The 13,975-nt window shown below is 63.3% G+C and overlaps 7 protein-coding genes across 7 annotated transcripts; 4 read left to right on the forward strand and 3 right to left on the reverse strand.

Annotated features, from left to right (window-relative positions):
* Position 1: 1 nt before the first annotated feature.
* Positions 2-661, reverse strand: MJAP1_003518 (uncharacterized protein; the record flags this gene model as incomplete). The annotated part of the gene is made up of 4 exons (XM_060267446.1): positions 2-80; positions 103-182; positions 205-295; positions 318-661. 4 exons carry the CDS (start codon positions 659-661, stop codon positions 2-4), a joined length of 594 nt encoding a protein of 197 aa, XP_060123429.1.
* A 36-nt stretch (positions 662-697) lies between these two features.
* On the forward strand, positions 698-1,442 carry MJAP1_003519 (uncharacterized protein; the record flags this gene model as incomplete). Its single annotated transcript, XM_060267447.1, has 2 exons — positions 698-1,195; positions 1,218-1,442. The coding sequence occupies 2 exons, from the start codon at positions 698-700 to the stop codon at positions 1,440-1,442; spliced, it is 723 nt and encodes a 240-aa protein (XP_060123430.1).
* Positions 1,443-1,546: 104 nt separating this feature from the next.
* gap1 (RasGAP protein) lies at positions 1,547-6,761 on the forward strand (the record flags this gene model as incomplete). The annotated part of the gene is made up of 4 exons (XM_060267448.1): positions 1,547-4,230; positions 4,412-4,554; positions 4,577-4,956; positions 4,980-6,761. The coding sequence occupies 4 exons, from the start codon at positions 1,547-1,549 to the stop codon at positions 6,759-6,761; spliced, it is 4,989 nt and encodes a 1,662-aa protein (XP_060123431.1).
* Positions 6,762-6,975: 214 nt separating this feature from the next.
* Positions 6,976-7,605, reverse strand: rpl13 (60S ribosomal protein L13; the record flags this gene model as incomplete). The annotated part of the gene is made up of 1 exon (XM_060267449.1): positions 6,976-7,605. The coding sequence occupies one exon, from the start codon at positions 7,603-7,605 to the stop codon at positions 6,976-6,978; it is 630 nt and encodes a 209-aa protein (XP_060123432.1).
* Positions 7,606-7,841: 236 nt separating this feature from the next.
* Positions 7,842-8,558, forward strand: ATP23 (Mitochondrial inner membrane protease atp23; the record flags this gene model as incomplete). Its single annotated transcript, XM_060267450.1, has 1 exon — positions 7,842-8,558. One exon carries the CDS (start codon positions 7,842-7,844, stop codon positions 8,556-8,558), a length of 717 nt encoding a protein of 238 aa, XP_060123433.1.
* Positions 8,559-8,568: 10 nt separating this feature from the next.
* On the reverse strand, positions 8,569-9,606 carry SEC9 (Protein transport protein S9 plasma membrane t-SNARE; the record flags this gene model as incomplete). Its single annotated transcript, XM_060267451.1, has 1 exon — positions 8,569-9,606. One exon carries the CDS (start codon positions 9,604-9,606, stop codon positions 8,569-8,571), a length of 1,038 nt encoding a protein of 345 aa, XP_060123434.1.
* Positions 9,607-9,660: 54 nt separating this feature from the next.
* MJAP1_003524 (uncharacterized protein) lies at positions 9,661-10,193 on the forward strand (the record flags this gene model as incomplete). Its single annotated transcript, XM_060267452.1, has 3 exons — positions 9,661-9,808; positions 9,831-9,925; positions 9,948-10,193. 3 exons carry the CDS (start codon positions 9,661-9,663, stop codon positions 10,191-10,193), a joined length of 489 nt encoding a protein of 162 aa, XP_060123435.1.
* Positions 10,194-13,975: the final 3,782 nt, after the last annotated feature.

Consider the following 13,975-nt stretch of genomic DNA (forward strand, 5'->3'; position numbering starts at 1 on the left):
TCTACGTATCCTTTTGGTTGAGTAGCGACAGGTACAGCGTCCAGGCGACACCGCACGTAGCCGAAAAAGGTACGCGCAGGCTGGGTTAGTCTGTGCACGTACCGTAGAGGTAGCACACCGAAGTTGAACATTTGGAGCATCGGCCAGACGGACCAGTTGGCCCTGAGGGCCGGCCAATAGACCTGGGTGAGCTTTGCGACGTACGTCCTTGTATTTTTCCTCGATCGCCGACCAGGTACGGCGACCTTCCATATAGCCCATCGACCCGACAAACACGGCCAGCGAGAGAGGCGCGCTGCGTGAGTGGAGCAACGTACAAGAGGAGCTGGTCGGTGAGCACGCGGCGCGCGAGGCCACCCCAGAGCATGCGCCCAGTGGCCGAGCGGATGTGGAAGTTGTGCTCCAGAAACTTGTTCCACTCCGCAAGTGCAGGCGCGACACCGCTGCCGAACGCGAGGAAGCGCGCGGAGCGGTGCCAGTCCCACGACACGGGCTGCGGCTCGGACTTGATAAGCTGCTTCTCCGCCTTCTTCTTTTCCTGCTCGCGGTCGAACGTCTGTGCCAGAGCGTCGGCAACCACTGTGAGCGTGCCGTTGGTGACGATCAACGTCGCCCACGGGCGCGTCTCGAAACAGTGCTGGTACAGCGCGCCGATCCGCATGCCGCAAAAAAGTTGGGAGTGGAGGCAAGGACTACCATGGGGACCCACTGGCTTATGAAATCCGAGCCCGAGCCGCGCGTCGTGCAGGGCGTGGACGTGTCGTTCAGTGCAGATACCTTTGAAAAAGCCAAGGTCACGTCGTGGGAGGGCGTGCGCAACTACCAGGCGCGTCAGTTTCTGCGCGATGAAATGAAGGTAGGGCACGAGGTGCTGTTCTACCACAGCAACACCAAGCTCCCCGGCATTGCGGCGCTGGCCGAGGTGTGCCGCGACGGGTACCCCGACCCCACCGCGTGGGACAGCAAGCACCCTTACTACGACGCCAAGGCGACCGACAAGGCGAACCCCCGGTGGTTCCGCGTGGACGTGCGCTTTGTGCGCCGCCTCCCCTACTTTGTCCCCCTTGCTCTCCTGCAGCACATTGCGCAGGGGCTGAGCGCGGAGCAGCGCAAGGACGTTGCGTACCTCTCGGACGAGCACCTGGCAGGCATTGCCGGCATGGCGCTGCTCAACCGCTCGCGGCTCAGTGTACAGGTACGTTGCGCGACTCATTCAGCCCGTCCAGACGAGCGCCTACGAGGCCGTGTGCCTCCTCGGCGACCACGGCAACTTTTCTACATGGCCCGGCAAGTGGAACGAGGACGGAGCAAAGCGGCGCCGCGCCGAAGCTAATACCCCCACCAAACGCGCCAAAATGAACCAGGATACCCGCGCGCCAAACGCCGCACCGCCCCCGTCAGACGCCGCTCCGCGGACGCGCCGCGCGCGCCGCTCGCCGTAGTACTCGCCCACGTGTGTCCGCCACGTTGCTGACATAATTGTACTAGGCACTTCGCCCACGCACTGGACAGCTCCGTAGCGCGCACCCTTGGCGACGCGGACGCCATGCCGCTAGAGCATTTCGGTGCGACGCGTCAGCTGAGTGACTCGCATCGGGCGCCTCGCCCCCTGAGCGAGCCGGTTCCGCCGGACTCGTGGGGCAAAGGCGTAAGCCGTGCGGCCTCTGATGCACAGGCGCTGACCCAGGCGCGCGACCGGCTCCGGTCCGGGCGCAAGGCAGAGCGGGACGACGAAGACGACGCGATCCTCTCCAAGCTTACGGGTGTGAGCCGCTCCGTGTCCTGGGGCCGCTCGACGGCGAGTGGGCGCACAGCGCCGCAGACCCCGTCGGAACTCCGCACGCCCGGCGGACGGCGGACGGCGTCGACGCGCATCCCGTCGGGCTCGCGGCTGCGCTCGCACCATGTGAGCGCGTCGCTGTCCATGTCGCCATCCGTGGCGCCGAACGATATACCCGAAGACCAGGACGTATTTAGCTCGCAAAAGTCGAGCCCCGCCTCGAGCGCGGCGCTCTCGCTGCGCTCGCTCTCGAGCCTGAGTCGCAGCAACTCGGTGCGCGAGCAGGACTCGTTTCCAGACAGCGAGCTGCGCAACTGGCGCGACCGCCCGAGCGGGAGCCTGTCGGACTCGCCCAAGGGCCTCGGCCTGCAGCAGCCCATTATCCTGAGCCCGACCGAGGCACCAGTCCTGTCGCCGCTTGATAACGCACCGCCGCTGCAGGTGAGTGACGAGAAGCGCGCGTCGTCGGAGCGTGCCGCGCCGCTGCTCTCGATCGAGCGCTTGGACCAGGCGCTCCCGCCGCTGCCGACGATCGACGTCGAGCAAATGTCGCCCCGGAGCCCGGTACCGGCGCTGGACCTCGCCGTGCCGGTATCCCCGCGCTCGGCGGCGCCACCGCTGAGCGAGAGCAGCACCCAGCAGCCGCCGCTCTTCTCCACGCCGGGCACCGCCGAGTCGTCGTTTGCGGCACAGACTCGCCGGAGCTTCCAAGAGGGCAACGCGGGCGGCCTGCCGCACGACATGTCCCAGTTTAATATTGCCCGGAAGCACGCAGGCTCCTTCCAGACACGCGCTTCCGGCGTAGACCTTTCGCAATCCATGCACTCGCTACAGCCCGACGAGGCGCCGAGCGAAGGCGGGAGCACCGGCACGGATCTGCGCCCGCGCTCCAAGCTTACGCGTTTCTTTTCGCGCATCTTTAATGAACAGCGCTCGCAGAGTGCCGGGAGCGACTCGGACAGCCTGCAGTCGTTCAGCCCCCAGGCCACCGGCACGGCCACGAGCCCGATTTCCGCACTGCATCCCGTGCCCCACCGCGACGGCTGGCGGTCGCCGCTGAGCGAGAGCAGCATCCAGCGGCAGCCGTATGCGTCGACGCCATCGCTGATGCAGCTTACCTCGACGCAGGTGCTGCCGCGTCCCCCTCGCTCGCCAATGATGGCACCTATTCCGACGCAGGACGACGACTTGAGCGAGGAAGAAGACCTACAGGCGATCCACGGCTTGACAACACGCAGCGCGACACCCGCACGCAGCCTGTCCCCGGTGACGACGCGCGCCAACTCGTTTGCCAACTTGGCCGTGCCGCCGATGGCCGCGCCGCAGCCGCTCCTTGCGCCTGCGCTCCAGGATCTCGTGCGGGCCACCGATCGCTCACGAACGATTGATGACTATGATATTGGGGAAGATATGGGAAGCGGTGCGTACGGTTTTGTGCGCCGCGCGCGGCCGCTGTTTGCAGCGCCGGACGACGAGCAGGACGTGGTGATCAAGTACATCGTCAAGAGCTGCATCCTCGCCGACTCATGGCGCCGGCACCGCACCTACGGCACGATCCCCGCCGAGATCTTTGTGCTGCTCCAGCTGCAGCACACACCCTATACACCTCAGGCGAAGCCCCCACCGTGGATCAAGGACAAGGCGCACTGGATCCACGTCCGTCAGCAGTTCCTTGCCAAGCAGCAGCGCGGCGAGCCTGCGGGGCACCCCGGCATCTGCCACCTCCTCGACTTTTTCGAGGACGAAGAATACTACTACCTGGTCATGCGGCGCTTCGGCGACGGCCAGGACCTGTTCGACTTTGTCGAGTCTTGTACCTATGGGCTGAATCCCAGCGATGTGCGCAGCTTTTTGGGACAAGTATGTGATGTGGTCGCCTATATGCACGCCAACAATATCGTGCACCGCGACATTAAAGACGAGAATGTAATCCTGGACCGCTACGGCATGACGCAGCTAATTGACTTTGGGAGCGCGGCGCGCATCCGCGCGAACCGCAAGTTTGACACCTTCTCGGGCACCATGGACTATGCCGCAGCCGAGATCATCCAAGGCGAAAAGTACTCGGGGCCCCCGCAGGACGTATGGGCTTTTGGCGTCACCGCCTACGTGCTCGTCTGCGGCGAATGCCCGTTCCGCGACGCACAGGAGGCCATGGCCGGCCTCAAGCCCGATTCACGGCCCATGCAGGTCCTGCGCCACTTTTGCTTCGAGCAGCGCTTCCTGCCGCCCAGACCGCGCGCCTCGTCGGTGGACTCGCACTCGAGTGCAGACGAGCCGGACGAGGAACCCGACGGCGGCGGAGGCCTAAAGCAGGTCTACGACCTCATCTGCCAATGTCTACAGCTCGACCCGGACCAACGGCCGACGGCCGCCGACCTCCTCCAGCACCGCTTCCTCGCCGGCGCCCGCGGCTGGCTCGGTGTGGAGGGCTGGCGCGCCGAGACACCGTCCGATCGGCCAGGGCGCTCGACGGCCGTCAAAATGGGCCCGATGCATAGTTAAAGCCCGATCCGCCGTACTGCGTAGTCCAATGGCATTGTCAACGACGTCATTGTCCAGCACGTGATAGCGCCGCCTGCTCATCGTGCGGTTGGCGTAACGTAGTCTTTGTTCCGCTCGTGCCGTCAGAGGCGGCTTTGCCGGCATGGACGACAGTGTCGGAACAAGCGAGGGTGAGGCTGGGTCTCGCAAGAGCCTGCCCCAGCGCGCCTCGTACTTGTACTCTCGCGCAGCGCGCGACGACACCGAAGTAGGCGATAACCTCGCACAGCGTACGTTTCTCCGCTTACCCAGTCCAGACGGAATTGCAGGAAATCAAGGCGCGGATTTCGTCCCAGTCCAAATCGAATTTTTTGCTCGGCTGCGATGTGCGCTACCTCGACGGGCGCATCGCGCTCCTGATCGCCAACCGCATGGCCCTCCACGAACAGAATGCCATGGCCCACGCGTGCGAAGACCAGGATCTGCCACAGCGCGCGGTTCCCCATGACCGCCGCATGCAAACCTACTCCAACATGTTTTTCTTGCTCCAGTCAGAGCCGAGGTACATTGCGAACCTCTGCAGACTCGTGTCGCTGGGCGACATGGACATGCTGCTGCAGACGGTCATGTTCACCTTATACGGAAACCAATACGAAGAACGCGAGGAACACTTGCTCCTCGCCATGTTTCAGGTACGCTTTCCGTGCTGACGCAGTCGGTCCTGGCCGCACGCTTCGAAAGGGCGACCGACTCCCACTCGCTCTTGCGCGCCAATACGCCGGAATCACGGATGATGACCATGTACACGCGGCGGCCGCCCGGGCAGAGCTACCTGAAGCAGGCCCTGTCCCAGCACCTCTATGCGATCAACAGCCAGAGCAACTTGAACCTCGAGGTGGACGTGCACAAAGTGTACGACGAACTGGTCGCCGCACGGCGCCTGCCGGCCGATGTGCCGCCCGACCAGGTCGGGATGCTCCCGGCGGTGCAGCAGTTGGTGCAGGTGCGCAGCGCGCGCCTCTGCAGCCTCGCCACGGATCTGCTGGACACCGTGATCCAGTCCCTGCCCCTCATCCCGTACGGGCTGCGATGGATCTGCAAGCAGATCCGCAGCCTTACCCGGCGCCGCGACCCCGGCGCAAGTGACTTTGCGCGGTGCTCATTGATCGGCGCCTTTTTTTTCCTTCGTTTTTTGAACCCCGCGATCGTCTCGCCGCAGGCGTACATGCTGGTCGACGAGGCACCCAGTGGCCACCCCCGCCGGACGCTCACGCTGATTGCCAAGATGCTGCAGGCCTTGGTCAACAACTCGTCGTACAGCAAGGACAACGTTTTGGCCTCGCTGCGCCCTTTCTTTGACACGAACCGCGACAAGGTGTGCACCTTCCTGCACGCCATGTGCAATGTGGGCGACTTTTACGACACGCTCGAGCTCGACCAGTACATGGCGCTCTCGAAAAAGGATTTATCGATCAACATCTCGCTCAACGAGCTATACCAGATGCACTCGCTGGTGTACAAGAACCTGGACGCTCTCGCGCCGAATGCGACCGACCATCTGCGTATCCTCATCGCCGAGCTGGGCCCTGCACCGGACACTGTGCCGCGCAGCGAGAACTACAATCTGGAGCTTCCCTTGTTCAACCGCTGGGAGACCCAGATCCAGGACTGGACGTCCAAGCTGATTTTGGAGAGCGACATGACGCAGCACGACGTGCTGTACATGGAGGCCAAGTCGATCGTCGTCAAGCTCATCCGGTCCCTGCCCTACGCCCCCCGCTCCCCCCTGCAGCTCGAGGGCGTGATTCGCACCGCGCAGCACTCGGGCGACAGTGTGCTGGTGGAAAAAGGCAACCGTGTCGCTGCGATGCTACAAGAGCTGGTCGCCCTGCGCATGGTCGACGCCCAGAACGCGTACATTCCGCTCTCGGACGAGATCCAAGCCGAGCTCGAGTTCCTGGGCAACTCGCGCGACGAGATCGCCAAGGAGCTCGAGAGTCTGCGCGCGGTGCTGTCGTCGATCAGCAAGCAGAACGTCTATCTGCGCAGCCAGCTGGACACGTACAAGAGTTACCTGCAGAACGCACGTATCACCTCTGGCTCCAACAAGGAAAGCATCTCGACGGCACCCCTCGGTGTCGTGTCGGTGGGCGGCAAGGATCTGCGGCGCTCGCGCCTCTTTTCCGGGAACCATGCGCACAAGTATACCTACCAGCAGCTGGAGCGGGAGTTGCTGTTTGAAGAGACGCTCATTCCCCAGGACCGCCGCCCCCAAATCTACTTCCAGTTCCTCTCTCCGACCCCCGGCACGTTCCTCATCTCGCTGCACTACAAAGGGCGCGCCGAGCCGATCCTGGAAATGGATCTGAAGCTCGACGACCTTCTCGAAAAGCAGCGCGAAGGGGCGCGCGAGCTCGACTTTAAGTACGTGCAGATGAACATTCAACGGTTGCACAACCTGCTCCACCGCCTCTATGCAAAGCCGCGGCGGTGGTAGTCGATCCTATACCCCTCTTGGACATAGTAACGATACCCTCCCACTCCATGGCACGCTCATCGCTGAATTCACAGTAGACACACCCCTATTGAGCTTCTGACGGCAGACGTTATTTTCGGCAGGGCAAGCAAATTCAATTGCGGTATGATATGCCCACAATAATTTTGGTGGTGGGGAACATCCTCTGTGTACATCACAACTGTCAGCCAAGAATTTACTTCTTGGCGTTGGCAGCCTCCTCGTCCTTCTTGGCCTGGCGGGACTTGCGGGCACCCTCGGAACGGTGGTTGGCGCGGGCCATGCGCAGGGTGCGGAAAGCATCGGTCTCCTTCTCCTCGGCGGTGATGGCGCGGGGAGCCTCCTGGGTAGTGCCAGCGGGGATGGGGAAGGCGGCGTCAGTGACGCGGATGGTCTCAAGGGCCGAGAGGTCAGTCTTCTTGTCCTTGTTGTTCTTGTTGCGGCGGGGCAGCACAACGAGGCGCTCCTTGTAGGCCTTGAGGCGGTCAGAGTTGAGCTTCAGGCTCTCCTCGCTCTTGTTCTTCCGGCGGTGGTCGACGGGGATACCGATCGAGCGGGCCTCCTTCTTGCGGATGCCAGCAGCCTTGAGCTCCTCGGGGGTGAAACCACGGCCCTGGCGCAGCTTGGTGTTGTACTTCAGGGTCGGGGCGCGAACGGCAGGGCGCAGGGGCTGCAGGGGACGCATGCCGAGGGCAGCGGCCTTAGCAGCGCGAGCGTTGCGCCTGCTCTTCTTGGCACCGGGCTGGTCGAACCAGACCTTCACCCGACGCTGCCAGTCCTTGTGGAAGTGGTTGTTAAAGAGGATATTGTTGTGGCGGAAACCCATTCTGCACAATGTTAGTACTGCTCACTGTCGTGCGCACCGCAACAATGCCGTACGGAGGCGAGGCTGCGAGCGGCGAGTCAAGCTTACCTTGCAAAGGACTCACGTCAGTGGAAGGTGGTACGGATCGCAGCCACGCCGCACGGCGAAAACGTTCGCACGCGGTGGTCACGTGTAGTGAGTACAGTTATGCACGTGATAATACACACTTACATCGGCACGCCGCACGGACGCTCCTCATGGCCGAGGGAAGCGAGGCGCGCCGCGCGCAGGCGTGGTGGTCGCGCATGACGGGCGGTCTGACGGCGCCTGTGCGCAACTATCCGGTGCATTCTGTGAATGAAGACGAGTCGAAAGAAGATCTCGTAGCCAAGCAGCGCTGTGAGCAATGGAAGGACGACCTGCTGCGCACCAGTCCGATGGTGCGCTTCATGGTCAAGCACCTCGCGCTGATTGACTGCAACCCGGTGACGCCGCGCGAGCAGACGGACGTGAGCCAGCTGCAAGCGCCGCCGAAGCTGCTCATCTCGACGTGCCCGCCCGACATTGCCGGCGGCTTTTCGCCTTCCGCGCCGGGCCGGCCGACGTCCGAAGCCGGCATCCTCCTGTGCGCGAACCGCATCTACAGCAAGTCGCACCTGGAGGACACGCTCTCTCACGAAATGATCCACTGGTGGGACCACTGCCGCTTCAAGGTCGACTGGAGCAACTTGCGCCATCATGCCTGCAGCGAGATCCGGGCCGCGTCGCTCTCGGGCGACTGCCGCTTTATGCGTGAGATGCACCGCCGCAACTACTCCTTCCTGCGGCAACACCAGAACTGCACCAAGCGTCGCGCGGTCCTCTCTGTGCGCTCGAATGCGGCGTGTCCTGACGAAGAAACGGCGATCCGCGTCGTGGACGAGGTGTGGGACAGCTGCTTCAACGATACCCGGCCATTTGATGAGATCTATTAGACATATAGCACTACTTGAGACGCGCGAGACGCTGCGTGCCCGCATAGATGCGCGTGTCGAGGTCGGTCGTCTTGTCGCTCACGCGGCCCAGACGCTTGTTCTGTGTATCGACCTCTTGGCCCATTGCGCGGGAGAGGACGTTCATACGCGCGCTGAGCGACGAGATATCGTCGAGGTTCGCGTCAAGCTCGTCCTCGAGCTCGTCGTCACTCTCGGTCGCCTCGAACTGGTAGCGGTCACGCTGCGCCTTGGGGTCGAGCGGCACGTCGTTCTGGCCAGAGAGCTTCGACTTGAGGCGGTTAAAGGTGCCGGTGCCTTGGACGCTCTCTTCCACGCGGCGCTGGGAAGTGAGGACCTCTTCGCGCGTCATCTCGCGCTCCATGCGCTCGTCAATGTGGCGCTGCACGGCCTTGGCCTCTTGGGCCTCGCGCTTCGCACGCCGATCGCGCTTCCACTTGGGCCGGAAGATGGACTTGTTCAGCTGTGAAATCTCGCGCGCATTGTCCTCGGCACGGGACGCATGCGCTTTGGACACGTCGAGGTGACGCTCCGTGTCGCCGATCTTGTCGCTCTGCTCTCCAAGCTTGACCATGGTGTTGGATGCGGTCTCCTCCGTCTCGCGTGCAAGGCGCAGCGCGTTGCGCGTGCTGCTCAGCGACTCTTGCTTCGTGTTGCGGATCTGGAACTTGATCGCCTGGATCTCCTCCTCCTCGGGATCGAGCGGCTCCTGCCCTTGCTCAAACTGCTGCGAGTAGGGATCGCTTGGGGCGTACGACTGCGCCTGCATCCCGCCAGGCGCACCGTACGAGGGGCGCGCACCATACTGGGCACTCGGAGCACCGTACGACGGCTGGCTGCTCGCGGGCTGGCTGTAGCTCGAGCGAGTGTTGGTCTGTGGCTGTGTCGATCCCGCGCCGTACTCAGCCAAGAGCTCGGCATCGGACGGGAGCTGCGAGCCACTGCTCGCGCTGTACGGATCACTTGCAGGCGCCGTGCCGGGCTCGGCAACAGCAGGAATACGCGGGCCACGCTTGAAAATGCCTTTCATCGTTGCGCCGGGAAAGTCGGGCGGAGGTGTTTTAATGTGGAGATCCCAGACACGATGGGCGGCGCTAGTTCCAAGCCGGCGCGCAAGCTGGGCTCGACGGTTGCCTCGAAGCCGGTCGCGCCTGCGGCCTCTCAAGTGCCACGCAGTGCGCCTCCGCCGCCAAAAGAGGCACAGGACACGTCGCGCTTTACCAAGGACCAGTGTACGTCGCCACACTCACCCAGCCATCCGGCAAGACGCGCGCGATCCGCAATTTATCCAGAACCTCCGGTCGCTGGGGCCGGTCGAGATCCAGGGCATGGAGGAGAAGAGAGACCAGGTACGCTACGGGCCTAATGCAGTCCGACTCGATGCTCGGCATCATGCGTGCGCGTGCGCAGCACGAGGTCGAGACGGAAGAGCCCCAAAGCACATACGCCCCGGGCCTCACCGCGCCGGAGCTCGTGCGGCTTTTGGAGGAGTACGAGGCGTCGCCGAGCGATGCGCATCTCGACCGCCTCGCGGTCGAGTACGACGTGGACCGCGCGAGTCTCGGGCGTCTCGTGAAGTTTGTTCGCGCGCCGGACGACCAGCCGCTCACTACGTAGCTAAAAGTTTTGCAAGACCTTGGCAGTCCATGGCTGGGTGAGTAAGGCGACGTACGTTGGTGCGGATCTTTTCGTCGTACTCCGCGATGCACGACTGGAGCGCGGCGAGCTGCGCCTCGGGGTCGGCCTTGGCGCGCTTTTCGCCACAGCGCTCGGACCAGGCCTGGAGGAACTGGTCGACAAGCGCAATGCCGTCCTCTGCGCCGTCCTCGGGCACGGCGCTTTGCGGCTCGTCGTGTCCTTCGAGCTCCTCGGCCTTGCGCTTCGCGAGGCGGATGACCGTGTCCGGAAAGTCGGCGAGCTCCGCGATCTGGATACCGTAGCTCTGGTCCGAGGTGCCGGGCTCGACCTTGTAGAGAAGGGTGATGTCTTTGTCGAAGCGCGAGCCGCCGTCGCGAGGCGCGACGTGCGCGACGACGTGCAGATTCTGGACGCTCGGCTGCTCCTGCGCGAGGTTTGTGAGCTCGTGGAAGTGCGTCGCAAAGACGCACTTGGCGTGGATTTGCGTCACAATGTACTCGGAAATCGCCCACGCCAGGCCGAAGCCGTCGTAGGTCGACGTGCCGCGGCCCAGCTCGTCGATCAGCACAAGCGAGTCTTTCGACGCGGTCTTGAGGATCGTGGCGGTTTCCAGCATCTCGGCCATGAACGTGCTCACGCCCTTGAGCTGGCTGTCGCCCGCGCCGACACGCGCGAGGATGCAGTCGCACACCGGGACGTGCGCGCCTTCGGCGGCCGGCACAAAGCACCCGATCTGCGCAAGGAGCGTAATGATGCCAATCTGGCGCAGGTAGGTCGACTTGCCGCCCATGTTGGGGCCCGTCACCAGCAAAAAGTCGCACTCCTTCGCGATCATCTGCACGTCGTTGGGAATAAAGTGCACCTCGTCCTGCACCTCGAGGCACGGATGGCGCGACTCGTGCAGCACCAAATCGGAGCCACGCTCGCCGATCCGGGGCTTGGTGTACGGAATCGGCGCGTTGCTCGAGACGTGCGCGAGACTGATCACGACGTCCAGGTGCGCGAGCACCACGTTCAGCTGCTCGAGCGGGGGACCGTACGACGCTGCGTGAGAGGAGATACGTACAGGCAATCTCGATGACGTCCTTCACAAGCCGGCTCTGTGTCCGCGCATAGCTGTCCGACAGCGTGCGGAACTCGTCGTTGAGCTCGCGCAGGGCCTGTGTGGTAAAGTACACACCGCCCTTGACCGTGCCGAGGTCCAGGTAGCCTTTGCGGTTCTTGAGCACGCCCGCGTCCTGGGTAAGTAGAAAAACGTACGGTGCGTGTCACACGGAAGCAGTAGCCGTACGACGTATGGTTCTCGAGATGCAGCTTCTTTTCGGTATCCATGCGCAGGTCATGGCCGGCCTGCACATGCTGCTCGTCCAGCTGGTCGCGCACATGATTCAGCTGCGACTTGATCGTGCCGAGACTCTCGTCAAAGTCGGGCTTGATGACATAGTTGTGGTGCGCAAGCTCCTCGAGATCGATCGTCATCTCGACCATCTCGACTAGCTTGGACAGGTGCTGGTCCAGCTCCTGGAGCGGCGTCACAAACGTGCTCTGGAACAGGGCCTGCGTCGGTGCAGCGCCGATCGGAAGCTCGGCCAGCGCTTGTATGAGGTCAGGAAGGCGGACCACGGCCTGGTAGCAGCGCACGACATCCTCCAACGTCGCGACCTTGCGCTGGAAACGCTTGCTAATGCGCAGCATATCCGGCATATACTTGAGGAACTCGTCCTGGAGCTTATGACGCGCCTCAAGGTCCTCGAAAAAGACCTCGACCAGCGCCTGGCGGTTTTCGATGGCGTGGACATGCACGAGGGGCTGCTTGAGCCACTGGTTCAGCATGCGCACGCCCTGCGCGGTCTTGCAGCGGTTCAGCAGGCCAAACACGGTCGTATTCCGGTTGTTCGACGCGCCGCCGCCGGCCTGGTCGGGGAAGAGGCTCAGTGCCCGCAGCGCCGCGTGATCCAGGCGGAGGTACTCGCTCAGGTCATGCGTGCGCAGCGTAAACTGCCCAAAGTTGGACTCGTCCGCGAGCAGGTTCAGGTAGGAGAGCAGCGCCGCCGCCGAGGTCATGGCCACTTTGAGCTCGAGCTGCGGCACAGCACCGACGTCGCCTTTCAGCAGGCGGCGCACGTCCTGCTCGACCGACTTGCTCGAGAAAGCACTCTTCTTGCAGTCGGACAGAATGCACCCGCAGCGGTCGACGACCGCACGGAGCTTGGCGAGGTCATAGTCCGTGTTCGACTCGTCCGACGGAAGAAGGCACTCCTTCACGCCGAGCTGGATAAGAAGTGACTCGGTATTCGAAAAGAGATCGTTTTCGGCGTATTCTGCGACACCCATCTCGCGGTTCGTCGCGTCGGAAAACGCAACACCGACCGTATTCACGCCGTCCTGTGCCTTGACACGCAGCGCAAGCACGATCGGGTTCGAGACGACATCCGCGTTGAGGAACAGCAGATCCTCGACATCCTGCAGGTTTCCGGGCGACGCCTGCTTCGCAATCTGCCACGAGCCCGTGCGGCGGCCCGCGCCGTCGGTCGACGCCCAAATCTCCACGCGGAGCTGCTTGGCGGTGAGCGCGTCGCGGAGGAAGCTCTTCGCCGCCGGGATGCTGAGCGTGCACGACGGCAGCCCGCCATCGTTGCTCTTCTTTCCAAGGTATTTGAGCACGGACTGCGTCTTGAACACCGTGTCTGCGACGTACAGCGCGTCTTGGCCGTGCACGGTATAAAAGTCCTGCCTGTCAAAGAGGCGGACGGTGCCCGGGACCGCCGCGGGCATCCCGTGAAAGAACGCCACAAAGCTCGCGTCGCCGCGGTCTCCGTCGGTCTTGTCGCGCCGCGCCTCTTCGGTGGGGTACATGAAACCCGACATGCTGGACGAGGACAAGGCCAACGCGACGCGACGCGCTCCTCCACTATTTCACGTGTCGCGTCGCGGACCACGTGGACTATGACCGTTTGGCTTGGTGGGTGGGGCGGATGGGAGCGTCGTCCGGGATGCGCATGCCCGGCCCCTTCCAGTTCGGCGGGGCGCATAGCTGACAGAACCAGCGGCCCTTGGGCTGCTGCTCGAGACCGACACATGCGTAGTGGAACTAGATGAGAAAGAAAAAATACAACGTACCCATTCGCGCGGACAGTCGTCATTGTCGCATGCGACCATCTCGCCGTAGGACACGCGGTTGCAGTAGCAGTACCGCGGCTCGCTGGGATCGATATCCGCCTCGGCAATCCGTGCGATGCCGGCTGCGTCCGGCGTCGCCTGCTGCGACGCGGTGCGCTTGTGTCCACGTTTCGGCTGCGCTTCGATCGCCGCGAGCTCTGTCGCGAGGTGTTCTTTGAGATATGCGAGGCACGTCAGGGGATCCAGCGACACGAGGCCGCTCCAGAACGTGAGGTGCTGGCCTTCCGGCGAGAAGCGGTCGGACGCAAGCGGGAGCGGTGCGGCGCCTTCGGACGGCGTATCGTCTGTGAGCTCCTTGCGCAGCCCTGCGTGCAGGCTGCGCTCGTTCTTGAGCAGGTCAATGTCGAGTCGGCGAATGTGCCGGTCGATGGTATCATAAGCGGCCACGGCGAGTGCGAGTTTTTCCTCCCCCATCGACACGGCACTCTGTGATGCGGCGTAGATCTGCGCGAGCTGTGCATGGCGCTCCGATGCGGCACTCGGCGCGCCCTCCTCCTCCTTCTTGATCGGGTCGGGCTGGGCACTGCTCGACGCGAGTGGCCCGCAATTTCGCGACGCGCAGTACTGTTTCCACAGCACGC

Source organism: Malassezia japonica, chromosome 7 (assembly GCF_029542785.1).
Source record: "Malassezia japonica chromosome 7, complete sequence".
NCBI lineage: Eukaryota > Fungi > Basidiomycota > Malasseziomycetes > Malasseziales > Malasseziaceae > Malassezia > Malassezia japonica.